This window comes from Pithys albifrons, chromosome Z (genome assembly GCF_047495875.1).
Source record: "Pithys albifrons albifrons isolate INPA30051 chromosome Z, PitAlb_v1, whole genome shotgun sequence".
Classification (NCBI taxonomy): domain Eukaryota; kingdom Metazoa; phylum Chordata; class Aves; order Passeriformes; family Thamnophilidae; genus Pithys; species Pithys albifrons.
In genome coordinates this window covers 926388-953486 of record NC_092497.1, presented here as the reverse complement: position 1 = coordinate 953486, position 27099 = coordinate 926388, and the positions used below count along the sequence as shown (strand labels likewise).

The 27099-nt window shown below is 51.3% G+C and overlaps 1 protein-coding gene across 1 annotated transcript; it reads left to right on the top strand.

The window, feature by feature from the left end:
* The first annotated feature begins 526 nt into the window (after positions 1 to 526).
* ELAC1 (elaC ribonuclease Z 1) lies at positions 527 to 25845 on the top strand. The gene is made up of 4 exons (XM_071580777.1): positions 527 to 543; positions 3172 to 3349; positions 14585 to 15052; positions 25086 to 25845. The coding sequence occupies exons 2-4, from the start codon at positions 3193 to 3195 to the stop codon at positions 25559 to 25561; spliced, it is 1101 nt and encodes a 366-aa protein (XP_071436878.1). The 5' UTR covers positions 527 to 543; positions 3172 to 3192; the 3' UTR covers positions 25562 to 25845.
* Positions 25846 to 27099: the final 1254 nt, after the last annotated feature.

The following is a 27099-nucleotide window of genomic DNA, read 5'->3' as shown; positions in this document are numbered from 1 at the left end:
CTTTAGGCACTGGCAGGGGCTCTCAGGTGTCCCTGGAGCCTTCTCTTCTCCAGGTGAGCCCCCCCAGCTCTCCCAGCCTGTCTCCAGCCCAGAGGGGCTCCAGCCCTGGAGCATCTCCAGCGCCTCTGGACACTCTCCAGCAGCTCCATGTCCTTGTGCTGTTGTTCCCGGGGCTGGGGGCAGAATTCCAGGTGGGATCTAAGCACAGGGGCAGAATTCCCCCTCCCCTGCTGCCCCAGGGCAAGGGGAGTTTCTGTGCTGGGGCATCTCCAGCCCGTCCTCCCCCAGCACCCTGAGAGCTGCTCCATCTGCCCATCCCAGCCTGGGTCGATCCCGGGGCTGTCCCGACGCAGCTGCAGCACCACCACAATTCCACGATGCAATCAGCACATGCATTTTCCCGCATCCCAAGGAACCCAGCCCGGGGGCGGGCCCTGCCCCGCTCAGCCCCGCCCGAGCCCGTCCCTTCCTCCCCTCCTCCTCCTCCTCCTGCTCCTCCCGTCCCTCCCCTTCCCGTCCCGGCGGGGCGGGCGCTGCGGGGAGGTAGGTCGGGAACGGGAGTGGGTGGGCGGTGTGAGCCCGGGCCCCGGGTCCCACCCCCGTGTGCCACCGCGTGTCACATCTCCGTGTCCCACCCCCATATCCCACCCCGTGTAGTATCTCCAAGTCCTGCTGTGCTACCCCCATGTCCCATCCCCGCGTCCCATCCTCTTGTCCCACCCTCCTATCCCACCCCCGTGTTCCACCCCCATGTCCCACCCCTGTGTTTCACCCTCTTATCCCACCCTCGTGTCCCACCCGTATCCCATCTCCGTGTCCCACCCCCGTATCCCACTCTCGTGTCCCATCCTCTTGTCCCACCCCCTTGTCCCATCTCTGTGTCCCATCCTCGTGTTTCACCCCCGTGTCTCACCCCCTTATCTCACGCCCGCGTCCCACTCTCTTGTCCCATCCCCGTGTCCCATCCTCTTGTCCCACCCCCACATCCCATCCTCTTCTATTCCCGTATCCCACCTTCATGTGCCATCCTCTTGTTTCGTCCCCGTGTCCCTCCCCCGTGTCCCACCCCCGCGTCCCACCCTCATACCCCACCCCCATGTCCCATCCTCGTGTCCCACCCCCTTGTCCCACCCTCTTGTTCCATCTCCATATCCCACCCCCCTGTCCCATCCCCATATCCCATCCCCATGTCCCACCCCCTTGTCCCACCCTCTTGTTCCATCTCCGTATCCCACCCCCGTGTCCCACCCCCGTGTTCCATCCTCTTGTCCCACCCCTGTGTCCCATCCTCTTGTCCCACCCCCATGTCCCATCCCCGTGTCCCACCCTCTTGTTCCATCTCCGTATCCCACCTCCTTGTCCCACCTTCTTGTTCCATCTCCGTATCCCACCCCCGTATCCCACCCCCGTGTCCCACCCCTGTATCCCACTCCCATGTCCCACCCCCGTGTCCCACCCCTGTATCCCACTCCCATGTCCCACCCCTGTGCCCCATCCTCATGTCCCACCCCTGCGTCCCATCCCCGCGTCCCATCTTCTTGTCCCACCCTCATATCCCACCCCTGTGTCCCACCCCTGTATCCCACTCTCGTGTCCCATCCTCTTGTCCTACCCCCTTGTCCCATCTCTGTGTCCCATCCTCGTGTTTCACCCCCGTGTCCCACTCTCTTGTCCCATCCCCGTGTCCCATCTCCATGTCCCATCCTCTTGTCCCACCCCCACGTCCCATCCTCTTCTATTCCTGTATCCCACCTTCATGTGCCATCCTCTTGTTTCGTCCCCGTGTCCCTCCCCCGTGTCCCACCCCCGCGTCCCACCCTCTTGTTCCATCTCCGTATCCCACCCCCGTGTCCCACCCCTGTGCCCCATCCTCTTGTCCCATTCCCGTGTCCCACCCCCGTATCCCTCTCCCATGTCCCACCCCCGTGCCCCATCCTCATGTCCCATCCCTGTGTCCCACCTCTGCGTCCCATCCCCACGTCCCATCCTCTTGTCCCACCCCCATATCCCATCCCCGTGTCCCATCCTCGTGTCCCACCCCCTTGTCCCACCCTCTTGTTCCATCTCTGTATCCCACCCCCGTATCCCATCCCCGTGTCCCACCCCCTTGTCCCACCCTCTTGTTCCATCTCCGTATTCCACCCCTGTGTCCCAACCCCTTGTTCCATCCTCTTGTCCCACCCCTGTGTCCCATCCTCTTGTCCCACCCCCATGTCCCATCCCCGTGTCCCACCCTCTTGTTCCATCTCCGTATCCCACCCCCATGTCCCACCCCTGTGTCCCATCCTCTTGTCCCACCTCCATGTCCCACCCCCATGTCCCACCCTCTTGTTCCATCTCCGTATCCCACCTCCATGTCCCACCCCTGTGCCCCATCCTCTTGTCCCACCCCCGTGTCCCCTCCCCGTGTCCCACCCCCGTATCCCACTCCCATGTCCCACCCCTGTGCCCCATCCTCATGTCCCATTCCCGTGTCCCACCCCCGTATCCCATCTCCGTATCCCACTCCCGTGTCCCACCCCCATGTCCCATTCCCACCTCCCCGAGCCGTGTAGGACCCCCTTGTCACCATTCCCGGATCCACGGGCAGAGCTGGGGGTGATGCAGAGGGAAGGTGGGACCCAGCAGTGTCTAAAGGGGCTCCAGGAGAGCTGGAGAGGGATCTGGGACAAGGGATGGAGGGACAGGACACAGGGAATGGCTTCCCAGTGCCAGAGGATTAGATGGGATATTGGGAAGGGTGGGCAGACCCTGGCACATTTTGGGCAGAGAAGCTGTGGCTGCTCCTGGATCCCTGGAAATGTCCAAGGCCAGGCTGGAATAACCTGGAATAGTGGAAGGTGTCCCTGCCCAGGGCAGGGAGTGACACTGGATGATCCTTAAAATCCTTTCCCACCCAAACCATTCATGTTTCTCTGATTTTACACAGAGGAAAAGGAAGCAAAATGTTTATTTCTGCTGTTGTGTGATGAATGTTCATCACACCCCTCCTCAGCCCCAGGGTCAGGCTGGGCCTTGGTGTGCTTGGGAGGAGGCTGCTTTCTTTTGGAATCATGGAATTGTGCAGGTTTGATTGGGAAGGGACCTTAAATCCCATCCAGACCCACCCCTGCCATGGGGTGCAGAGTGCAGAGATCAGTGCCTGACATTCAGCAGCTCCAAATCTTCCAGGTGCCTTCCAGCTGGTTCAGGATGTCTATGGATATAACTTTCCTGGGCACGGGCTCGGCGTACCCGTCCCCAACGCGCGGAGCGTCGGCGCTGGTGCTGCGCAGGGAAGGGGAGTGCTGGCTCTTCGACTGCGGGGAGGGCACCCAGACACAGCTCATGAGGAGCCACCTCCGGGCAGGTCCGTGCTGGTTTGGGGTGGGGGAGAGTCATGGAGTCATGGAATCATGGAATGGACTGGGTTGGAAGAGACCTCTGAGATCGTCAGAGCCAACCCTTGATCCAACCCCACTGTGGTCACTCAGTGCCACATCCAGTGTCACCTTAAGCACCTCCAGGGATGGAGAATCCACCACCTCTTGATCCAACCCCACTGTGATCACCAGCCCAGGGCACTGAGTGGTGGATTCTCTACCCCTGGAGGTTTTAAAGCTCATGGAATCATGGAATGGATTGGGTTGGAAGAGACCTCTGAGAGCATCAAGTCCAACCCTTGATCCAACCCCACTGGGATCACCAGCCCAGGGCACTGAGTGGTGGATTCTCCACCCCTGGAGGTGTTTAAGGTGACACTGGATGTGGCATTCAGTGTCGTGGGCTGGTGACCACAGAGGGGTTGGATCAAGAGGTGCTGGATTCTCCATCTCTGGAGGTTTTAAAGATCATGGACTCATGGAATGGACTGAGTTGGATGAGACCTCTGAGATCATCAAGTCCAACCCTTGATCCAACCCCACTGTGATCACTCAATGCCACATTCAGTGTCACCTTAAGCACCTCCAGGGATGGAGAATCCACCACTTCTTGATCCAATCCCACTGTGGTCACTCAGTGCCACATCCAGTGTCACCTTAAGCACCTCCAGGGATGGAGAATCCACCACCTCTTGATCCAACCCCACTGTGATCACTCAGTGCCACATCCAGTGTCACCTTAAACACTTCCAGGGATGGAGAATCCACCTCCTCTTGATCCAACCCCACTGGGATCACCAGCCCAGGGCACTGAGTGGTGGATTCTCCACTCCTGGAGGTGTTCAGGACAAGACTGGATATGGCACTGAGTGCCCTGGGCTGGTGAGCACAGTGGGGTTGGATCAAGGGTTGGATTTGATGCTCTCAGAGGTCTCTTCCATCCCAGTTCATTCCATGATCTTTGAAACCTCCACGGGTGGAGAATCCACCACCACTTGATCCAACCCCACTGTGATCATCAGATCATGACACTGAGTGCCACATCCAGTGTCACCTTAAACACCTCCAGGGATGGAGAATCCACTTGTTCCAACCCCACTGTCATCACCAGATCATGGCACTCAGTGCCACGGCCAAGCTCAGCTGAAAAACCTCCAGGGATGGGGAATCCACCCCCTCTCTGGGCAGCCCATTCCAATCCCTGAGCACTCTCTCTGCAAAGAATTTTTTCTGCTCTCCAACTTCAATTTCCCCTGGCAGAGCTTGAGCCCATCGTGCCCCCTTGTCCTATTGCTGAGTGCCTGGGAGAAGAGACCAACCCCCAGCTGGCCAGAACTTCCCTTCAGGCAGTTCCAGACAGTGCTGAGGTCACCTCTGAGCCTCCTCTTCTCCAGGCTGAACACCCCCAGCTCCCTCAGCCTCTCCCCACAGCACTTGTGCTCCAGTCCCTTCTCCAGCCTCGTTGCTCTTCTCAGTTGGGTTGGAAGAGACCTCTGAGATCATCAAATCCAACCCTTGATCCAACCCCACTGTGATCACCAGCCCAGGGCACTCTGTGCCCTGGGCTGGTGATCACAGTGGGGTTGGATCAAGACATGTTGGATTCTCTGTCTCTGGAGGTGTTTCAGAGGACACTCAGTGCCACATCCAGTCCCTTCTCCAGCCTCGTTGCTCTTCTCTGGCCCCGCTCCAGCCCCTCAATGTCCCTCTTGGACTGAATTTCCTGAGATCCAAACAAAATGCCTTTTCCTCACCCAACCACAGTGACCATGTGTGAGCATCTGAAGGGGCTGCTCTGCTGCTGCCCCTGCTCTGCTGTGATCCCTGCCTGCCCTTTGGCAAAGAACTCTGTTCCAGCACCAAACTGTCCTGGATTAATTGCTGGGACTTTGTGACTCCAGGCCTGGACCACAGACCAGCTTTGAGCTGGAGCAATTTGTTCTTTGCCTGGAGGCAGCTCTGGATAAAACATGCCCTGTGTGTGTCTTCCTGTGGGCAAATGTTCTGCTTTTCTTCCCAAGCAAGGCCGTGGTGTTTGTGGTGACTTTCATGGTGTGGCAAATGAATTAGAACAAGGATTGCCCTTCAGCCACTGAGATTTCACAGCCTGCAGTGGCAAGAGCTGATTTAGGGCTCCCAGTAAAGGTCAGTCATAAACAGATCCAAGCTCCTCCAAAATACAGAGGTATCTGGTAATTTAATGACAGCTGGACAGGCTGATTTTAACTAAATTTACTGATTTTTGTTAAATTTTACTTGATTTAATTTGCTAAACCAAAAGGAGGAGATTCTGTCCTTCCCCTTTCTTGGTTCTGAGAGATGCTGGAGGAGAAAATATCTCAGTGTGTGGAGGTGAGAACTGAGCAGGGGAGACTGAGGCAGCCTGATTAAAGTAATTAAAGAAAATTCTGGGCTCTTTTAACCTGACAAGGACATGGCCCAGCCCTGGGAGAGGGGATGAGACAGCTCAGACACAAACAAAGCCCAGGATATTTTCAGTTTGGTTTTTTAATTTAAATTATCTTCATTTCATGTGCTGGATTCAACATAAGGAGCAGCTGAAATGCCACGTGATGCTCCTCATCACTCTGCAGTTTTCCTGCAACATGTGAAAGCTCAAATGGTTCCCAGAACTTCTTTGCATTTAAACAGATGTCACCATCAGGTTCTGTTCCATCCTTGTGGCTTGTTTGGCTTAGAGGGAACACTAAAACCTCCATCCCATCACCTTCCCTTGATGGATGAAACCAAAATAAATCTGGCACTGAAGTCTTCTCCACCATGGGGGGAAAAAAACCACCTTTTGGTTGGGAATTTATTTCCTAAACATTGGGTTTATTTTAATTTTATTAACTAAAACTTGACCAGACCAGGTCCTGTGGATCTCCTGTAGCTTCCAATAGAGAAATGGAATTTTCCTAAATGTGGTAACGTGCCAGCTCACAGAGTTTTAAATCCATTTCACACTCCCTTTCATCTTTCCCAGTTTTTTTTTAAAGGCCACTTAGATTCATCTTCATTCTTCTGTATTTTTCAGTTAATCTTTGAATTAATTACAGCTGCTAATCGTGCTGTTAGTAAAGAACCACAGTGTCCCTTTCATGTTCAATTTATCCTGATTTTTTTTTATTTGCTGTGCCAAACACTGATTATTTCTGAGTTATGCCAATGGGTGTGTGACACTGGTGCCAATGGGTGTGTGACACTGGTGCCAATCACTGTGTGACACTGGTGACAATCACTGTGTGACACTGGTGCCAATGGGTGTGTGACACTGGTGCCAGTGGGTGTGTGACACTGGTGCCAATGGGTGTGTGACACTGGTGACAATCACTGTGTGACACTGGTGCCAGTGGGTGTGTGACACTGGTGCCAATGGGTGTGTGACACTGGTGCCACTGGGTGTGTGACACTGGTGCCAATGGGTGTGTGACACTGGTGCCAATCACTGTGTGACACTGGTGACAATCACTGTGTGACACTGGTGCCAATGGGTGTGTGACACTGGTGCCAGTGGGTGTGTGACACTGGTGCCAATGGGTGTGTGACACTGGTGACAATCACTGTGTGACACTGGTGCCAGTGGGTGTGTGACACTGGTGCCAATGGGTGTGTGACACTGGTGCCACTGGGTGTGTGACACTGGTGCCAGTCACTGTGTGACACTGGTGCCAGTCACTGTGTGACACTGGTGCCCATGAGTGTGTGACACTGGTACCAATGGGTGTGTGACACTGGTGCCAATGGGTGTGTGACACTGGTGCCAATGGGTGTGTGACACTGGTGCCAGTGAGTGTGTGACACTGGTGCCAATGGGTGTGTGACACTGGTGCCAGTGGGTGTGTGACACTGGTGCCAGTGGGTGTGTGACACTGGTGCCAATGGGTGTGTGACACTGGTGCCAATGGGTGTGTGACACTGGTGCCAATCAGTGTGTGACACTGGTGCCAATGGGTGTGTGACACTGGTGCCAATGGGTGTGTGACACTGGTGCCAGTGGGTGTGTGACACTGGTGCCAATGGGTGTGTGACACTGGTGCCAATGGGTGTGTGACACTGGTGCCAGTGGGTGTGTGACACTGGTGCCAATGGGTGTGTGACACTGGTGCCAATCACTGTGTGACACTGGTGCCAGTGGGTGTGTGACACTGGTGCCAATCACTGTGTGACACTGGTGCCAATCAGTGTGTGACACTGGTGCCAATCACTGTGTGACACTGGTGCCAGTGGGTGTGTGACACTGGTGCCAATGGGTGTGTGACACTGGTGCCAATGGGTGTGTGACACTGGTGCCAATGGGTGTGTGACACTGGTGCCAGTGGGTGTGTGACACTGGTGCCAGTCACTGTGTGACACTGGTGCCAATGGGTGTGTGACACTGGTGCCAGTGCGTGTGTGACACTGGTGCCAATGGGTGTGTGACACTGGTGCCAGTGGGTGTGTGACACTGGTGCCAATGAGTGTGTGACACTGGTGCCAATCAGTGTGTGACACTGGTGCCAATGGGTGTGTGACACTGGTGCCAATCACTGTGTGACACTGGTGCCAGTGAGTGTGTGACACTGGTGCCAGTCAGTGTGTGACACTGGTGCCAATGGGTGTATGACACTGGTGCCAGTGGGTGTGTGACACTGGTGCCAGTGAGTGTGTGACACTGGTGCCAATGGGTGTGTGACACTGGTGCCAATCACTGTGTGACACTGGTGCCAGTGGGTGTGTGACACTGGTGCCAATGGGTGTGTGACACTGGTGCCAATGGGTCTGTGACACTGGTGCCAATGAGTGTGTGACACTGGTGCCAATCACTGTGTGACACTGGTGCCAGTGGGTGTGTGACACTGGTGCCAATCACTGTGTGACACTGGTGCCAATGGGTGTGTGACACTGGTGCCAATCACTGTATGACACTGGTGCCAGTCAGTGTGTGACACTGGTGCCAATCACTGTGTGACACTGGTGCCAATGGGTGTGTGACACTGGTGCCAGTGGGTGTGTGACACTGGTGCCAATGGGTGTGTGACACTGGTGCCAATCACTGTGTGACACTGGTGCCAGTGGGTGTGTGACACTGGTGCCAATGGGTGTGTGACACTGGTGCCAGTGGGTGTGTGACACTGGTGCCAATGGGTGTGTGACACTGGTGCCAGTGGGTGTGTGACACTGGTGCCAATGGGTGTGTGACACTGGTGCCAATCACTGTGTGACACTGGTGCCAATGGGTGTGTGACACTGGTGCCAATGGGTGTGTGACACTGTTGCCAGTGGGTGTGTGACACTGGTGCCAATCACTGTGTGACACTGGTGCCAATCACTGTGTGACACTGGTGCCAATGAGTGTGTGACACTGGTGCCAATGGGTGTGTGACACTGGTGCCAATGGGTGTGTGACACTGGTGCCAGTAGGTGTGTGACACTGGTGCCAATGAGTGTGTGACACTGGTGCCAATGGGTGTGTGACACTGGTGCCAGTGGGTGTGTGACACTGGTGCCAATGGGTGTGTGACACTGGTGCCAGTCACTGTGTGACACTGGTGCCAATGCGTGTGTGACACTGGTGCCAGTGGGTGTGTGACACTGGTGCCAATCACTGTGTGACACTGGTGCCAATCACTGTGTGACAGTGGTGCCAATGGGTGTGTGACACTGGTGCCAGTGGGTGTGTGACAATGGTGCCAGTGGGTGTGTGACACTGGTGCCAATGAGTGTGTGACACTGGTGCCAATGGGTGTGTGACACTGGTGCCAATGGGTGTGTGACACTGGTGCCAGTGGGTGTGTGACACTGGTGCCTATCACTGTATGACACTGGTGCCAGTGGGTGTGTGACACTGGTGCCAGTGGGTGTGTGACACTGGTGCCAATCACTGTGTGACACTGGTGCCAATCACTGTGTGACACTGGTGCCAGTGGGTGTGTGACACTGGTGCCAATGCGTGTGTGACACTGGTGCCAATGGGTGTGTGACACTGGTGCCAATCACTGTGTGACACTGGTGCCAATGGGTGTGTGACACTGGTGCCAATCACTGTGTGACACTGGTGCCAATGGGTGTGTGACACTGGTGCCAATGGGTGTGTGACACTGGTGCCAGTCACTGTGTGACACTGGTGCCAATCACTGTGTGACACTGGTGCCAATGGGTGTGTGACACTGGTGCCAGTGGGTGTGTGACACTGGTGCCAATGGGTGTGTGACACTGGTGCCAGTGGGTGTGTGACACTGGTGCCAGTGCGTGTGTGACACTGGTGCCAATGGGTGTGTGACACTGGTGCCAATGAGTGTGTGACACTGGTGCCAGTGGGTGTGTGACACTGGTGCCAATGAGTGTGTGACACTGGTGCCAGTCACTGTGTGACACTGGTGCCAATCACTGTGTGACACTGGTGCCCATGAGTGTGTGACACTGGAGCCAATGGGTGTGTGACACTGGTGCCAATGGGTGTGTGACACTGGTGCCAATCACTGTGTGACACTGGTGCCAGTCAGTGTGTGACACTGGTGCCAATGGGTGTGTGACACTGGTGCCAATGAGTGTGTGACACTGGTGCCAATCACTGTGTGACACTGGTGCCAATGGGTGTGTGACACTGGTGCCAATGGGTGTGTGACACTGGTGCCAATCACTGTGTGACACTGGTGCCCATGAGTGTGTGACACTGGTGCCAATGAGTGTGTGACACTGGTGCCAATGGGTGTGTGACACTGGTGCCAATTGGTGTGTGACACTGGTGCCAGTGGGTGTGTGACACTGGTGCCAGTGGGTGTGTGACACTGGTGCCAATGGGTGTGTGACAGTGGTGCCAATGGGTGTGTGACACTGGTGCCAGTCAGTGTGTGACACTGGTGCCAGTGGCTGTGTGACACTGGTGCCAATCACTGTGTGACACTGGTGCCAATGGGTGTGTGACACTGGTGTCAATGGGTGTGTGACACTGGTGCCAATGGGTGTGTGACACTGGTGCCAATGAGTGTGTGACACTGGTGCCAATGGGTGTGTGACACTGGTGCCAATGGGTGTGTGACACTGGTGCCAATCACTGTGTGACACTGGTGCCAATGGGTGTGTGACACTGGTGCCAGTGGGTGTGTGACACTGGTGCCAATCACTGTGTGACACTGGTGCCAGTGGGTGTGTGACACTGGTGCCAATGAGTGTGTGACACTGGTGCCAATCAGTGTGTGACACTGGTGCCAATGGGTGTGTGACACTGGTGCCAGTGGGTGTGTGACACTGGTGCCAATGGGGGTGTGACACTGGAGCCAATCACTGTGTGACACTGGTGCCAATGGGTGTGTGACACTGGTGCCAGTCACTGTGTGACACTGGTGCCAATCACTGTGTGACACTGGTGCCAATGGGTGTGTGACACTGGTGCCAGTCACTGTGTGACACTGGTGCCAATGGGTGTGTGACACTGGTGCCAGTGGGTGTGTGACACTGGTGCCAATGGGTGTGTGACACTGGTGCCAATGGGTGTGTGACACTGGTGCCAATCACTGTGTGACACTGGTGCCAATGGGTGTGTGACACTGGTGCCAATGGGTGTGTGATACTGGTGCCAGTGGGTGTGTGACACTGGTGCCAATGGGTGTGTGACACTGGTGCCAATGGGTGTGTGACACTGGTGCCAATCACTGTGTGACACTGGTGCCAATGGGTGTGTGACACTGGTGCCAGTGGGTGTGTGACACTGGTGCCAATGGGTGTGTGACACTGGTGCCAATCACTATGTGTGACACTGGTGCCAATGGGTGTGTGACACTGGTGCCAATGGGTGTGTGACACTGGTGCCAGTGGGTGTGTGACACTGGTGCCAATGGGTGTGTGACACTGGTGCCAGTCACTGTGTGACACTGGTGCCAATGGGTGTGTGACACTGGTGCCAATGGGTGTGTGACACTGGTGCCTGTCACTGTGTGACACTGGTGCCAATGAGTGTGTGACACTGGTGCCAATGGGTGTGTGACACTGGTGCCAATGGGTGTGTGACACTGGTGCCAGTCACTGTGTGACACTGGTGCCAGTGGGTGTGTGACACTGGTGCCAGTGGGTGTGTGACACTGGTGCCAATCACTGTGTGACACTGGTGCCAATGGGTGTGTGACACTGGTGCCAATGGGTGTGTGACACTGGTGCCAGTCACTGTGTGACACTGGTGCCTGTCACTCTGTGACACTGGTGCCAGTCACTGTGTGACACTGGTGCCCATGAGTGTGTGACACTGGTGCCAATGGGTGTGTAACACTGGTGCCAATGGGTGTGTGACACTGGTGCCAGTGGGTGTGTGACACTGGTGCCAATCACTGTGTGACACTGGTGCCCATGAGTGTGTGACACTGGTGCCAATGAGTGTGTGACACTGGTGCCAATGGGTGTGTGACACTGGTGCCAGTGGGTGTGTGACACTGGTGCCCATGAGTGTGTGACACTGGTGCCAGTCACTGTGTGACACTGGTGCCAATGGGTGTGTGACACTGGTGCCAGTGAGTGTGTGACACTGGTGCCAATGGGTGTGTGACACTGGTGCCACTGGGTGTGTGACACTGGTGCCAGTCACTGTGTGACACTGGTGCCAATGGGTGTGTGACACTGGTGCCAGTGGGTGTGTGACACTGGTGCCAATGGGTGTGTGACACTGGTGCCACTGGGTGTGTGACACTGGTGCCAGTCACTGTGTGACACTGGTGCCAATGGGTGTGTGACACTGGTGCCAGTGGGTGTGTGACACTGGTGCCAATGGGTGTGTGACACTGGTGCCAGTGGGTGTGTGACACTGGTGCCAATGGGTGTGTGACACTGGTGCCAATGGGTGTGTGACACTCGTGCCAATGGGTGTGTGACACTGGTGCCAATGGGTGTGTGACACTGGTGCCAGTGGGTGTGTGACACTGGTGACAATGGGTGTGTGACACTCGTGCCAATGGGTGTGTGACACTGGTGCCAGTCACTGTGTGACACTGGTGCCAATGAGTGTGTGACACTGGTGCCATTGGGTGTGTGACACTGGTGCCAGTCACTGTGTGACACTGGTGCCAATGAGTGTGTGACACTGGTGCCAGTGGGTGTGTGACACTGGTGCCAGTCACTGTGTGACACTGGTGCTAATGAGTGTGTGACACTGGTGCCAGTGGGTGTGTGACACTGGTGCCAATGGGTGTGTGACACTGGTGCCAATGGGTGTGTGACACTGGTGCCAATCACTGTGTGACACTGGTTCCAATGGGTGTGTGACACTGGTGCTAATGGGTATGTGACACTGGTGCCAGTGGGTGTGTGACACTGGTGCCAGTGGCTGTATGACACTGGTGCCAGTGGGTGTGTGACACTGGTGCCAATGGGTGTGTGACACTGGTGCCAGTCACTGTGTGACACTGGTGCCAATGCGTGTGTGACACTGGTGCCAGTGGGTGTGTGACACTGGTGCCAATGGGTGTGTGACACTGGTGCCAATCACTGTGTGACACTGGTGCCAATGGGTGTGTGACACTGGTGCCAATGGGTGTGTGACACTGGTGCCAGTCACTGTGTGACACTGGTGCCAATGGGTGTGTGACACTGGTGCCAATGGGTGTGTGACACTGGTGCCAGTGGGTGTGTGACACTGGTGCCAATGGGTGTGTGACACTGGTGCCAATCACTGTGTGACACTGGTGCCAGTGGCTGTGTGACACTGGTGCCAGTGGGTGTGTGTCACTGGTGCCAATCACTGTGTGACACTGGTGCCAGTCACTGTGTGACACTGGTGCCAATCACTTTGTGACACTGGTGCCAATGAGTGTGTGACACTGGTGCCAATGGGTGTGTGACACTGGTGCCAATCACTGTGTGACACTGGTGCCAATGCGTGTGTGACACTGGTGCCAATGAGTGTGTGACACTGGTGCCAATGGGTGTGTGACACTGGTGCCAATGAGTGTGTGACACTGGTGCCAATGGGTGTGTGACACTGGTGCCAATCACTTTGTGACACTGGTGCCAATGAGTGTGTGACACTGGTGCCAATGGGTGTGTGACACTGGTGCCAATCACTGTGTGACACTGGTGCCAATGAGTGTGTGACACTGGTGCCAATGGGTGTGTGACACTGGTGCCAATGGTTGTGTGACACTGGTGCCAATGGGTGTGTGACACTGGTGCCAATCACTGTGTGACACTGGTGCCAATGAGTGTGTGACACTGGTGCAAATGGGTGTGTGACACTGGTGCCAATCACTGTGTGACACTGGTGCCAATCACTGTGTGACACTGGTGCCAATGGGTGTGTGACACTGGTGCCAATGAGTGTGTGACACTCGTGCCAGTGGGTGTGTGACACTGGTGCCAATCACTGTGTGACACTGGTGCCAATGGGTGTGTGACACTGGTGCCAATGAGTGTGTGACACTGGTGCCAGTGGGTGTGTGACACTGGTGCCAATCACTGTGTGACACTGGTGCCAATGAGTGTGTGACACTGGTGCCAATGAGTGTGTGACACTCGTGCCAGTGGGTGTGTGACACTGGTGCCAGTGGGTGTGTGACACTGGTGCCCATGGGTGTGTGACACTGGTGCCAATGGGTGTGTGACACTCGTGCCAATGGGTGTGTGACACTGGTGCCAGTGGGTGTGTGACACTGGTGCCAATGAGTGTGTGACACTGGTGCCAATCACTGTGTGACACTGGTGCCAATGGGTGTGTGACACTGGTGCCAGTGGGTGTGTGACACTGGTGCCAGTCACTGTGTGACACTGGTGCCAATGGGTGTGTGACACTGGTGCCAGTGGGTGTGTGACACTGGTGCCAATGGGTGTGTGACACTGGTGCCAATCACTGTGTGACACTGGTGCCAATGGGTGTGTGACACTGGTGCCAGTGGGTGTGTGACACTGGTGCCAGTCACTGTGTGACACTGGTGCCAATCACTGTGTGACACTGGTGCCAGTGGGTGTGTGACACTGGTGCCAATGGGTGTGTGACACTGGTGCCAATGGTTGTGTGACACTGGTGCCAATCACTGTGTGACACTGGTGCCAGTGGGTGTGTGACACTGGTGCCAATCACTGTGTGACACTGGTGCCAATGGGTGTGTGACACTGGTGCCAATGGGTGTGTGACACTGGTGCCAATCACTGTGTGACACTGATTTGTTTCCCTGCCTTTCCCTGGTTGTTTTTATTACACCTCCACGTTTCAAATCCTCCTTTCCCTGCTCAGTTTTCCCTTTCCCTGCTCCACCCAACAGGCAGAATCACCAAGATCTTCATAACTCACCTTCACGGCGACCACTTTTTTGGACTCCCAGGCTTGCTGTGCACACTCAGCCTCCAGAGCAACCCCGATCCCAACAAGCCTCCTGTGGATATTTATGGGCCTTTGGGGCTGAGGGATTTCATTTGGAGGAGCCTGGAGCTGTCCCACTCCCAGCTGCTCTTCCCCTACGTGGTCCATGAGCTGGTTCCGACGCGCGATCAGTGCCCTGATGAGGAATTCAGAGACTTCTCCCACCTGGGCAGGGATGGGCCTGCTCCGCAGGGTTCTGGGGGGAGGATTCTGCACCTGGACCCAGAGGAACACTCCTACCTGCTGCAGGAGGACGAGCAGCTGATCCTGAGGGCGTTTCGCCTCTTCCACCGTGTCCCTTCCTTCGGCTTCGTGCTGGAGGAGAAGCCCCGACCTGGGAGACTCAACGTGCTCAAACTCAAAGAGCTCGGTAACTGCTCTCACTTCTCCTCCTCCTGTTTTTCTTTGCTTTATTCTCAAAGTGCCTGAGTGTCGCTGTTGGAGCTGGGTGGTTGTTGAAGCCCCTGTAAGCCCCTAAATTGGGAGCTGTGTCAGGGCAGATTGGGGGTCATGACAAGGAGTGACTCTGATTTTCAGCAAATGTGACAAAATTGGGTTTATTGGCAGCTGAAATGTTTGTGTGATCCCCATCCCAGGGACTGTCACAGCCCAGAGCTGCTGTCCCTCCCTGACACCCCTTTTGGTTCAGCTTTCCATTACAGGCATTGGAATCCTTCACACCCACTCAGGGTTCTGATTAGTGTGACACTGGTGCCAGTGGGTGTGTGACACTGGTGCCAATCAGTGTGTGACACTGGTGCCAGTGGGTGTGTGACACTGGTGCCAATCAGTGTGTGACACTGGTGCCAATGGGTGTGTGACACTGGTGCCAATGGGTGTGTGACACTGGTGCCAGTGGGTGTGTGACACTGGTGCCAATCACTGTGTGACACTGGTGCCAATGGGTGTGTGACACTGGTGCCAATGGGTGTGTGACACTGTTGCCAATGGGTGTGTGACACTGGTGCCAATGGGTGTGTGACACTGGTGCCAATCACTGTGTGACACTGGTGCCAATGGGTGTGTGACACTGTTGCCAATGAGTGTGTGACACTGGTGCCAGTGGGTGTGTGACACTGGTGCCAATGGGTGTGTGACACTGGTGCCAGTGGGTGTGTGACACTGGTGCCAATCAGTGTGTGACACTGGTGCCAATGGGTGTGTGACACTGGTGCCAATGGGTGTGTGACACTGTTGCCAATGGGTGTGTGACACTGGTGCCAATGGGTGTGTGACACTGGTGCCAGTCAGTGTGTGACACTGGTGCCAATGGGTGTGTGACACTGGTGCCAGTGGGTGTGTGACACTGGTGCCAATGGGTGTGTGACACTGGTGCCAGTCAGTGTGTGACACTGGTGCCAATGGGTGTGTGACACTGGTGCCAGTGGGTGTGTGACACTGGTGCCAATGAGTGTGTGACACTGGTGCCAGTGGGTGTGTGACACTGGTGCCAATGAGTGTGTGACACTGGTGCCAATCACTGTGTGACACTGGTACCAATGGGTGTGTGACACTGGTGCCAATCACTGTGTGACACTGGTGCCAATGGGGGTGTGACACTGGTGCCAGTGGGTGTGTGACACTGGTGCCAATGGTTGTGTGACACTGGTGCCAATGGGTGTGTGACACTGGTGCCAATGGGGGTGTGACACTGGTGCCAATGGGTGTGTGACACTGGTGCCAATCACTGTGTGACACTGGTGCCAATCACTGTGTGACACTGGTTGCAATCACTGTGTGACACTGGTGCCAATCACTGTGTGACACTGGTGCCAATGGGTGTGTGACACTGGTGCCAATGGGTGTGTGACACTGGTGCCAAAGGGTGTGTGACACTGGTGCCAATCACTGTGTGACACTGGTGCCAATGGGTGTGTGACACTGGTGCCAATGGGTGTGTGACACTGGTGCCAGTGGGTGTGTGACACTGGTGCCAATGGGTGTGTGACACTGGTGCCAATCACTGTGTGACACTGGTGCCAATCACTGTGTGACACTGGCGCCAATGGGTGTGTGACACTGGTGCCAATCACTGTGTGACACTGGTGCCAATGGGTGTGTGACACTGGTGCCCATGGGTGTGTGACACTGGTGCCAATGGGTGTGTGACACTGGTGCCAATCACTGCGTGACACTGGTGCCAATCACTGTGTGACACTGGCGCCAATGGGTGTGTGACACTGGTGCCAGTGGGTGTGTGACACTGGTGCCAATCACTGTGTGACACTGGTGCCAATGGGTGTGTGACACTGGTGCCAATCACTGTGTGACACTGGTGCCAATGGGTGTGTGACACTGGTGCCAATGAGTGTGTGACACTGGTGCCAGTGGGTGTGTGACACTGGTGCCAATGGGTGTGTGACACTGGTGCCAATCACTGTGTGACACTGGTGCCCATGGGTGTGTGACACTGGTGCCAATGAGTGTGTGACACTGGCGCCAATGGGTGTGTGACACTGGTGCCAATCACTGTGTGACACTGGTGCCAATGGGTGTGTGACACTGGTGCCAGTGGGTGTGTGACACTGGTGCCAATGGGTGTGTGACACTGGTGCCAATCACTGTGTGACACTGGTGCCAGTGGGTGTGTGACACTGGTGCCAATGGGTGTGTGACAGTGGTGCCAATGGGTGTGTGACACTGGTGCCAGTCACTGTGTGACACTGGTGCCAATCACTGTGTGACACTGGTGCCAATGGGTGTGTGACACTGGTGCCAGTGGGTGTGTGACACTGGTGCCAATGGGTGTGTGACACTGGTGCCAGTGGGTGTGTGACACTGGTGCCAGTGGGTGTGTGACACTGGTGCCAATCACTATGTGACACTGGTGCCAATGGGTGTGTGACACTGGTGCCAATGAGTGTGTGACACTGGTGCCAGTGGGTGTGTGACACTGGTGCCAGTAGGTGTGTGACACTGGTGCCAATCACTGTGTGACACTGGTGCCAATGGGTGTGTGACACTGGTGCCAATCACTGTATGACACTGGTGCCAATCACTGTGTGACACTGGTGCCAATGGGTGTGTGACACTGGTGCCAGTGGGTGTGTGACACTGGTGCCAATGGGTGTGTGACACTGGTGCCAATCACTGTGTGACACTGGTGCCAATGGGTGTGTGACACTGGTGCCAATGGGTGTGTGACACTGGTGCCAATCACTGTGTGACACTGGTGCCAATGGGTGTGTGACACTGGTGCCAATCACTGTGTGACACTGGTGCCAATCACTGTGTGACACTGGTGCCAGTGGGTGTGTGACACTGGTGCCAATGAGTGTGTGACACTGGTGCCAATGGGTGTGTGACACTGGTGCCAGTGGGTGTGTGACACTGGTGCCAATGGGTGTGTGACACTGGTGCCAGTGGGTGTGTGACACTGGTGCCAATGGGTGTGTGACACTGGTGCCAATCACTGTGTGACACTGGTGCCAATGGGTGTGTGACACTGGTGCCAATGGGTGTGTGACACTGGTGCCAATGAGTGTGTGACACTGGTGCCAGTGGGTGTGTGACACTGGTGCCAATGGGTGTGTGACACTGGTGCCAATCACTGTGTGACACTGGTGCCAATCACTGTGTGACACTGGCGCCAATGGGTGTGTGACACTGGTGCCAATCACTGTGTGACACTGGTGCCAATGGGTGTGTGACACTGGTGCCAATGGGTGTGTGACACTGGTGCCCATGGGTGTGTGACACTGGTGCCAATGGGTGTGTGACACTGGTGCCAATCACTGTGTGACACTGGTGCCAATGGGTGTGTGACACTGGTGCCAATCACTGTGTGACACTGGTGCCAATCACTGTGTGACACTGGTGCCAGTGGGTGTGTGACACTGGTGCCAATGGGTGTGTGACACTGGTGCCAGTGGGTGTGTGACACTGGTGCCAGTGGGTGTGTGACACTGGTGCCAATCACTGTGTGACACTGGTGCCAATGGGTGTGTGACACTGGTGCCAATCACTGTGTGACACTGGTGCCAATCACTGTGTGACACTGGTGCCAATGGGTGTGTGACACTGGTGCCAGTGGGTGTGTGACACTGGTGCCAATGGGTGTGTGACACTGGTGCCCATGGGTGTGTGACACTGGTGCCAATGGGTGTGTGACACTGGTGCCAGTGGGTGTGTGACACTGGTGCCAATGGGTGTGTGACACTGGTGCCCATGGGTGTGTGACACTGGTGCCAATGAGTGTGTGACACTGGTGCCAATGAGTGTGTGACACTGGTGCCAGTGGGTGTGTGACACTGGTGCCAATCACTGTGTGACACTGGTGCCAATGGGTGTGTGACACTGGTGCCAGTGGGTGTGTGACACTGGTGCCAATGGGTGTGTGACACTGGTGCCAATCACTGTGTGACACTGGTGCCAATGGGTGTGTGACAGTGGTGCCAATGGGTGTGTGACACTGGTGCCAGTCACTGTGTGACACTGGTGCCAATCACTGTGTGACACTGGTGCCAATGGGTGTGTGACACTGGTGCCAGTGGGTGTGTGACACTGGTGCCAGTGGGTGTGTGACACTGGTGCCAATGGGTGTGTGACACTGGTGCCCATGGGTGTGTGACACTGGTGCCAATGGGTGTGTGACACTGGTGCCAATGGGTGTGTGACACTGGTGCCAATCACTGTGTGACACTGGTGCCAATCACTGTGTGACACTGGTGCCAATGGGTGTGTGACACTGGTGCCAATGGGTGTGTGACACTGGTGCCAATGAGTGTGTGACACTGGTACCAATGAGTGTGTGACACTGGTGCCAATGGGTGTGTGACACTGGTGCCAATGGGTGTGTGACACTGGTGCCAGTGGGTGTGTGACACTGGTGCCAATCACTGTGTGACACTGGTGCCAATGGGTGTGTGACACTGGTGCCAGTGGGTGTGTGACACTGGTGCCAATGGGTGTGTGACACTGGTGCCAGTCAGTGTGTGACACTGGTGCCAGTGGGTGTGTGACACTGGTGCCAATGGGTGTGTGACACTGGTGCCAATCACTGTGTGACACTGGTGCCAATGGGTGTGTGACACTGGTGCCAATGGGTGTGTGTCACTGGTGCCAATGAGTGTGTGACACTGGTGCCAGTGGGTGTGTGACACTGGTGCCAGTAGGTGTGTGACACTGGTGCCAATGGGTGTGTGACACTGGTGCCAGTGGGTGTGTGACACTGGTGCCCATGGGTGTGTGACACTGGTGCCAGTGGGTGTGTGACACTGGTGCCAATGGGTGTGTGACACTGGTGCCAATCACTGTGTGACACTGGTGCCAATGGGTGTGTGACACTGGTGCCAGTGGGTGTGTGACACTGGTGCCCATGGGTGTGTGACACTGGTGCCAGTGGGTGTGTGACACTGGTGCCAATGGGTGTGTGACACTGGTGCCAATGGGTGTGTGACACTGGTGCCAGTAGGTGTGTGACACTGGTGCCAATCACTGTATGACACTGGTGCTAATTAATTCTGTATAGCCAAGGTCATGTGATAACCTTTAAAGGTCTCGCCGTCGCTTTCAGTCGCTTTTATGGCCACTGTATTTGCCTGACTTGGTTGATTTAATATAAATAAAATCCCTTTTTTTAATAGTTCCCCAGAGCAGCTGTGGCTGCCCCACCCCTGGCAGTGTCCAAGGCCAGGCTGGACAGGGCTTGGAGCAACCTGGGATAGTAAAACTTGTCCCTGCCCATGGCAGGGCCTGGAAAAATGTGACCTTTTAAGTCCCTTCCAACTTAACCCATTCCAAGTTTCTCTGATTTTCTTTTTTCCTAAATTTATTGAGGAGGAATCCTGTCCTCTGGTCCTTGTAAATGGTTTCCCTTTAACTAAGACACCACATTTCTATGATTTTCCTCAAACACATTCCCTTTTTTACAAAAGTTGGTAAAGGTTACAAAGGTTTATAAAGGTTTGCAAATGTTTCAAAGGTTTGCAAACGTCACAAAGGTTTAGAAATGTTTACAAAGGGTAAGAGGGTTACAAAGATTTAGAAATGTTTACAAATGTTTACAAAGGTCACAAAGGTTTAGAAATGTTTACAAAGGGTAAAAAGGTTACAAAGATTTAGAAATGTTTACAAAGGTCACAAAGGTTTAGAAATGGTTACAAAGGGTAAAAAGGTTACAAAGATTTAGAAATGTTTACAAAGGTCACAAAGGTTTAGAAATGGTTACAAAGGGTAAAAAGGTTACAAAGATTTAGAAATGTTTACAAAGGTCACAAAGGTTTAGAAATGGTTACAAAGGGTTAAAAGGTTACAAAGATTTAGAAATGTTTACAAAGGTCACAAAGGTTTAGAAATATTTGCAAAGGTTTGGAAACGTTTTCAAAGGTTACAAAGGTTAGGAAGGTTTATAAATGTTTACAAAGGTCACAAAGGTTTAGAAATGTTTACAAAGGTTTAAAAATGTTTAGAAATATTTACAAAGTTCAGAAAAGTTTGGAAATGTTTTTACAAAGGTTTTCAAATGTTACAAAGGTTAGGAAGGTTTTTAAATGTTTACAAAGGTCACAAAGGTCACAAAGTTTTACAAAGGTTTTCAAAGGTGACAAGGTTTACAAATGTTTACAAAGGGTTACAAAGGTTTAGAAATGTTTGCAAAGGTCTCAAAGGTTTTCAAATGTTACGAAGTTCACAAAAGTTTAGAAATATTTACAATGTTCACAAAGTTTACAAAGGTCATAAAGGTTTAGAAATGTTTACAAAGGTCTTCAAGTGTTACAAAGGGTAAAAAGGTTAAAAAGGTTTACTAAGGTTCACAAAGGTCACAAAGGTTTAGAAATATTTACAAAGTTCACAAAGGTTTTCAAATGTTACAGAGAGTAAAAAGGTTAAAAAGGTTTGCAAAGGTCATAAAGGTTTAGAAATGTTTACAAAGGTTTTCAAGGATTACAAAGGTTTAAAATGTTTACAAAGGTGTAATGGTTTGACCCATGGCTTCCTCAGTAACCATTGTATCTAAGGAAGTTACAAGTATTCCACACGTGTCTTCCACGTAGCAGTGGGGGAGTGGTTGTTCCTTTTCTTCCCTTCCTTGGCTGAGGAGCTGGAGGGAGGTGGTTGAAGCCTGGTCCCTCCGGTGCCTGGTGGTTCTTCTGTCCTGGGTGAGATTGTTTCATTCTTGTTCCCCTTCCTTGAGGTTTTTAATTGTGTTTGTTTTGATTCATTTGGTTTCTTTGGGTTGGTTTGGTGTCTTCCCTATTTCCCAGCTAATCAATCCCCTTTTCTCCCTTCCCCTCTCCCCTGGGGGGTGGGATCCTGTGTATTGTGTATACAGTGTGGTTTGTAAATGTTAGTAAATATAATTTATTCTTTTTATTCAGTTCAGTTTCTTTAGAGTGCATGTCTTTTCAGTTTTTTTTCCCTTTCCTTTGCTGGGAAGGTTCTGGGAGGCGGAAGGGGGGCCAGTCCAGGGTTAGCAACAGCTGGGCCAAACCTGCGACAAAAGGTCACAAACGTTTACAAAGGTTTGCAAATGTTACAAAGGTCACAAAGGTTTATAAAGGTTTTCAAAGGTTACAAAGGGTAAAAAGGTTAAAAAGGTTTTCAAATGTTACAAAGGGTTATAAAGGTTTAGAAATGTTTACAAAGGTCACAAAGGTTTAGAAATTTTTACAAATGGTTACAAAGGTTTTCAAGTGTTACAAAGGGTAAAAAGGTTAAAAAGGTTACAGAGGTTTAAAATGTTTACAAAGGTCAAAACATTTGGAAAGGTTTACAAATGTTACAAAGGTCACAAAGGTTTACAAGGTTTAGAAATGTTTACAAAGGTTTAGAAATGTTTACAAAGTTCACAAAGGTTACAAAGGTTTACAAAGGTTTTCAAGTGTTACAAAGGTTTTCAAAGGTTTTCAAAGGTTTAGAAATGTTTAGAAAGTTCACAAAGGTTTAGAAATGTTTACAAAGGTCACAAAGGTTTTTAAAGGTTAAAAAGGTTTAGAAAGGTTTAAAATGTTTACAAAGGTCAAAACATTTGGAAAGGTTTACAAAGGTTTTCAAATGTTACAAAGGTTAGAAAGGTTTATAAAAGTTTACAAAGGTCACAAAGGTTTACAAGGTTTAGAAATGTTTACAAAGGTTTAGAAATGTTTACAAAGTTCACAAAGGTTACAAAGGTTTTCAAATGTTACAAAGGTTTAGAAATGTTTACAAAGGTCACAAAGGTTTACAAAGGTTAAAAAGGTTTAGAAAGTTCACAAAGGTTACAAAGGTTTGGAAACGTTTACAAAGGGTAAAAAGGTTTACAAAGGTTACAAAGGTTTACAAATGTTTAGAAAGGTTACAAAGGTCAAAAAGGTTTACAAAAGTTTACAAATATTTCCAAAGGTCAGAAAGGTTAACAAAGGTTATAAAGGTTACAAAGGTTTACAAAGTTTTACAAATGTTTAAGCTGTTTACAATGGTCACAAAGTTTTACAAAGTTTTACAAAGGTTTAGAAATGTTTACAAAGGTTATAAAAGTTTAAAATGTTTACAAAGGGTTTCAAATGTTACAAAGGTCACAAAGGTTTAGAAATGTTTACAAAGGGTAAAAAGGTTAAAAAGGTTAAAAAGGTTACAGAGTTTACAAAGGTTTAGAAATACTTACAAAGGTCAGAAATGTTTAGAAATGTTTACAAAGGTTTTCAAGTGTTACAAAGGGTGAAAAGGTTAAAAATGTTTACAAAGGTCACAATTGTTTACAAAGGTTTACAAAGGTTTTCAAATGTTACAAAGGTTTACAAAGGTTTACAAAGGTTACAAAGGTTTTCAAAGGTTTACAAGGTTTACAAATGTTTTCAAAGGGTTAGAAATGGTCACAAAGGTTTACAAAATTTTTCAAGTGTTAACAAAAAGTAAAAAGGTTAAAACGGTTTACAAAGGTTTAAAATGTTTACAAAGGTTTTCAAAGGTTTTCAAATGTTACAAAGGTTTAGAAATGTTTACAAAGGTCACAAAGGTCACAAAGATTTACAAATGTTTACAAAGGGTAAAAAGGTTAAAGAGGTTTACAAACATTTAAAATGTTTACAAAGGTTTTCAAAGGTTTGCAAATGTTACAAAGGTTACGAAGGTTTATAAAGGTTTACAAAGGTCACAAAGGTTTACAAACGTTTGCAAAGGTTTAGAAATGTTTAGAAATATTTACAAAGTTCACAAAGGTTTAGAAATGTTTACAAAGGTTTTCAAGTGTTACAAAGGGTGAAAGGATTAAAAATGTTTACAAAGGTCACAAATGTTTCCAAAGGTTTAGAAATATTTACAAAGTTCACAAAGGTTTTCAAATGTTACAGAGAGTAAAAAGGTTAAAAAGGTTTAGAAAGGTTTAAAATGTTTACGAAGGTCACAAACGTTTACAAAGGTTTTCAAAGGTTTTCAAATGTTACAAAGATTTATAAAGGTTTACAAAGGTCACAAAGGTCACAAAGGTTACAAAGGTTTTCAAAGGTTACAAGGTTTACAAATGTTTACGAAGGTTTAGAAATGGTTACAAAGGTCACAAAGGTTTAGGAAAATTTACAAAGTTCACAAGGGTTACAAAGTTTTAGAAATTTTTACAAAGATTTACAAAGGTTAAAAAGATTACAAAGGTTTAGAAATGTTTACAAAGGTTTTCAAAGGTTAAAAAGGTTTAGAAATGTTTAGAAAGTTCACAAAGGTTTACAAATGTTTACAAAGGTCACAAAGGTTTACAAATGTTTACAAATGTTTACAAAGGTTATAAATGTTATAAAAGTTTAAAATGTTTACAAAGGATTTCAAATGTTACAAAGGTTAAAAAGGTTTAGAAATGTTTAGCAAGTTCACAAAGGTTTACAAAGGTTTACAAAGGGTAAAAAGGTTAAAAAGGTTTTCAAATGTTACAGAGGTTTACAAAGTTTTACAAATGTTTAAACTGTTTACAAAGGTCACAAAGTTTTACAAGGGTTTAGAAATGTTTACAAAGGTTTACAAAGGTTATAAAGGTTTAAAATGTTTACAAAGGTTACAAAGGTTTAAAAGGTTTAAAATGTTTACAAAGGTTTACAAATGTTTACAAAGGTTTACAAAGGTCACAAATGTTTACTAAGGTTATAAAGGTTTAAAATGTTTACAAAGGTTACAAAATGTTTACAAAGGTTACAAAATGTTTACAAAGGTTACAAAGGTTTACAAAGGTTTACAAAGGTTTACAAAGGTTACAGATTTTACAAAGGTCACAAAGGTTAACCTTTTTTGCTCTTTTACAAGCTCTTTATTTGAAAAATGTATTTGAAAATGTGAAATAGCAATAGATTTTTGTATGGATATTGTGTTTCTCTCAGTGAGACATCTCTCTCAATAACACCCTCCAGGTGATGTTGTGTTTAAACCTGACACTGACACACTTGTATTATAACAATATAGTTATTATAAGACTTAGAATCTCTTCTGCCTTCATCCACCAGGAGTTCAACCAGGTCCTTTGTATGGCAAACTGAAGAGTGGCACTGCAGTTGTCCTGGAGAATGGAGTGAGGATTTCTCCCGCTGACGTCCTGGAAGAGCCCATTCCTGGCAGGAAAGTTTGCATTTTGGGGGACTGCTCGGGGGTGGTTGGGGAGGAGGCCACGAGGCTGTGCTGGGGGGCTGATGTGCTGGTGCACGAGGCCACCCTGGGGGAATCCCAGCAGGACAAGGCCAAGGAACACGGGCACAGCACCCCAGGGATGGCATCAGAGTTTGCCAGGCGGTGTGGGGTGAGGAAGCTGGTCCTGACCCACTTCAGCCAGAGGTACAAACCGGCTGCCCAGGCAGGGCAGGGGGATGAGGATGTCACTGAGCTGGGCAGACAGGCAGAGGCTGTGCTGGGGGGGCAGGGGGTGGCTCTGGCTGAGGATTTTATGACCATAGAAATCCCACTGAGGAGGGGAATCACAGAATGATAGAATGGATTGGGTTGGAAAAGACCTCCGAGATCATCAAGTCCAACCCTTGGTCCAACTCCTATAAATACTCTATTCCTGACTATCCATTGCCCCTTTTTCTTGTGGCAGGTGGCACAGCAGGCAGGGTTTGGATGTGTCTGTCTCTTCTGGGGTTTTCCTCATGTTCTGTGGGTATTCCTTCTGTCCTGAGAAAGGAGGGAGAGACAGAAATGCAAAGATTTCTTGTCTCACCTTTATTAATCATAGAATTACAGAATCATGGAATGGATTGGGTTGGAAAAGACCTCCCAGATCATCAAGTCCAACCCTTGGTCCAACTCCAGTCCCTTTACCAGATCATGGCACTCAGTGCCACGGCCAAGCTCAGCTGAAAAACCTCCAGGGATGGGGAATCCACCCCCTCTCTGGGCAGCCCATTCCAATCCCTGAGCACTCTCTCTGCAAAGAATTTCTTTCTGCTCTCCAACTTCAATTTCCCCTGGCAGAGCTTGAGCCCATCGTGCCCCCTTGTCCTATTGCTGAGTGCCTGGGAGAAGAGACCAACCCCCAGCTGGCCAGAACTTCCCTTCAGGCAGTTCCAGACAGTGCTGAGGTCACCTCTGAGCCTCCTCTTCTCCAGGCTGAACACCCCCAGCTCCCTCAGCCTCTCCCCACAGCACTTGTGCTCCAGTCCCTTCTCCAGCCTCGTTGCTCTTCTCAGTTGGCTTGGAAGAGACCTCTGAGATCACCAAATCCAACCCTTGATCCAACCCCACTGTGATCACCAGCCCAGGACTCTGCCTTGGGGAGGCCACACCTTGAGTGTTGTGTTCAGTTCTGGGCCCCTCAGGTCAGGAAAGGGATTGAGGGGCTGGAGCGGGGCCAGAGAAGAGCAACGAGGCTGGAGAAGGGACTGGATGTGGCACTGAGTGTCCTCTGAAACACTTCCAGGGACAGAGAATCCACCATGTCTTGATCCAACCCCGCTGTGGGGGGCACGATGGGCTCAAGCTCTGCCAGGGGAAATTGAAGTTGGAGATGAGAAAGAAATTCTTTGCAGAGAGAGTGCTCAGGCATTGGAATGGGCTGCCCAGAGAGGGGGTGGATTCCCCACCCCTGGAGGTTTTTCAGCTGAGCTTGGCCGTGGCACTGAGTGCCATGATCTGGTAAAGGGACTGGAGTTGGACCAAGGGCTGGACTTGATGATCTCGGAGGGCTTTTCCAACCCAATCCATTCTATGATTCTGTGATTTTGGTTTTGCTGCTCTTTCTCACAGGACTAATTAAGTTTCTTTGCTCTCATCTCTGTACCAAGAGCCCTAACCTGCATCCTCACAACCTTTCTTAACTCCAAAAACCCTTTTTTTTTATCCTCACACCTTGGCCCAAGGATTTCCTGGAGCACAGCCCTGGATTGTTTGGCTTAACACACCCCCAGGAAGGTTTGTGTTCTGCAGAGCATTTTGGGTGTTCTGGAAGTTTTGGAATAACATCCATTTCAAACTTGTATTTTTTAAGTATTCCCTGATTTCTGTGTTAGAGGACACTGGAATTAA